The 1,005-nt window shown below is 52.0% G+C and overlaps 1 protein-coding gene across 1 annotated transcript in view; it reads left to right on the top strand.

Annotated features, from left to right (window-relative positions):
• The first annotated feature begins 192 nt into the window (after positions 1–192).
• The window catches only part of PQLC2 (PQ loop repeat containing 2), a 4,944-nt gene continuing 4,131 nt past the window's right edge, over positions 193–1,005 (top strand). The window contains exons 1-2 of the mRNA XM_009289751.1: positions 193–274; positions 539–776. Of these exons, the coding sequence (XP_009288026.1) occupies positions 607–776 (170 nt within the window). The 5' untranslated portion in view covers positions 193–274; positions 539–606. The remainder of the gene's footprint in view (positions 275–538; positions 777–1,005) is intronic.

Raw genomic sequence — 1,005 nt, forward strand, 5'->3', positions numbered from 1 at the left:
ACCCACCAAAACCCCCCCAAAAACCCCCCGTTATTTCCCCCGAAAGCAGCAGATTTCCAAACAAACCCCAGCCACTTCCCGAAAAAGAAGCGGATCTGGAAGAAAAAACAGCAAGTTTCTGAAAAAGCAGCAGATTTGCAAAGGAAGCCCAGCAAGCTGCTGAAGAAGCAGTGGAGTTGCAAAGAAAAAAAAAAAAACCCAAGTTTCCGAAAAAGCGGCGGGTTTCCAAAGAAAAAAATAAAGCCAATTCCCAAAGGGCCGTCGGCGAAGGCAGGTGAGTCCCTGTTCTGCAAGGATGCGCTGGTTGGGTTTTACTTCTTCTCTGAGGCCGAATCCTCTCGGGCCGACGGCCTTCCCGGTCGGGTCATCCCACCGGACGCGAAATTAAGGCCAATAAAGGTGTGTTAATAATGAGTTTTTTGCAATGTGAGCCAGCTTCGAGCCGCACCCGGAGGAGCCGTGAGCATGTTCCTAATATAGATATATTTTTTCCCCAGCGTTATTTCCTTTTTTCCCCACGTTACTGCATTTTCCCCAGCGTTATCCCGACAGTTTCGCTGCCGGACGCTAATAAACATCCCTTGGCCGAGCTGAGCACCGGAGGCTATGGATGCGCGGCGCTGGAGGGGTCTCCCGCCCGGGAATCTTTCCGACTGTCCCAACGGCTCCCGCTGGGTGATGGACACGTTCAACGAATGCGCCCAGGACGGCTGGGACATCGCCAGCGTCGTCCTGGGTCTGGTTTCCATCCTCTGCTTTGCGGCTGCCTCTTTTCCGTAAGTATCGCTCCCAAAACCCGGCCGAGCCCTTCCCTCGGTACAACTCCCCTCTTTAAAAATCAAAATTCAAGCGCGAGCTGCCAGAATTATTAAACCTACCCGGCAAGAGCGATCTGGGCTTGGAAAATTGGGGTTTAACAGGAGGAGAGGGAGCAGGCGGTACAGCCCCAAAGCCTTGTTTGTTATTATATTGTTATTGTTATGCTCGACGGCTGTACTTACCCAT

This window comes from Aptenodytes forsteri, unplaced genomic scaffold (genome assembly GCF_000699145.1).
Source record: "Aptenodytes forsteri isolate BGI_AS27 unplaced genomic scaffold, ASM69914v1 Scaffold61, whole genome shotgun sequence".
NCBI classification, from domain to species: Eukaryota; Metazoa; Chordata; class Aves; order Sphenisciformes; family Spheniscidae; genus Aptenodytes; species Aptenodytes forsteri.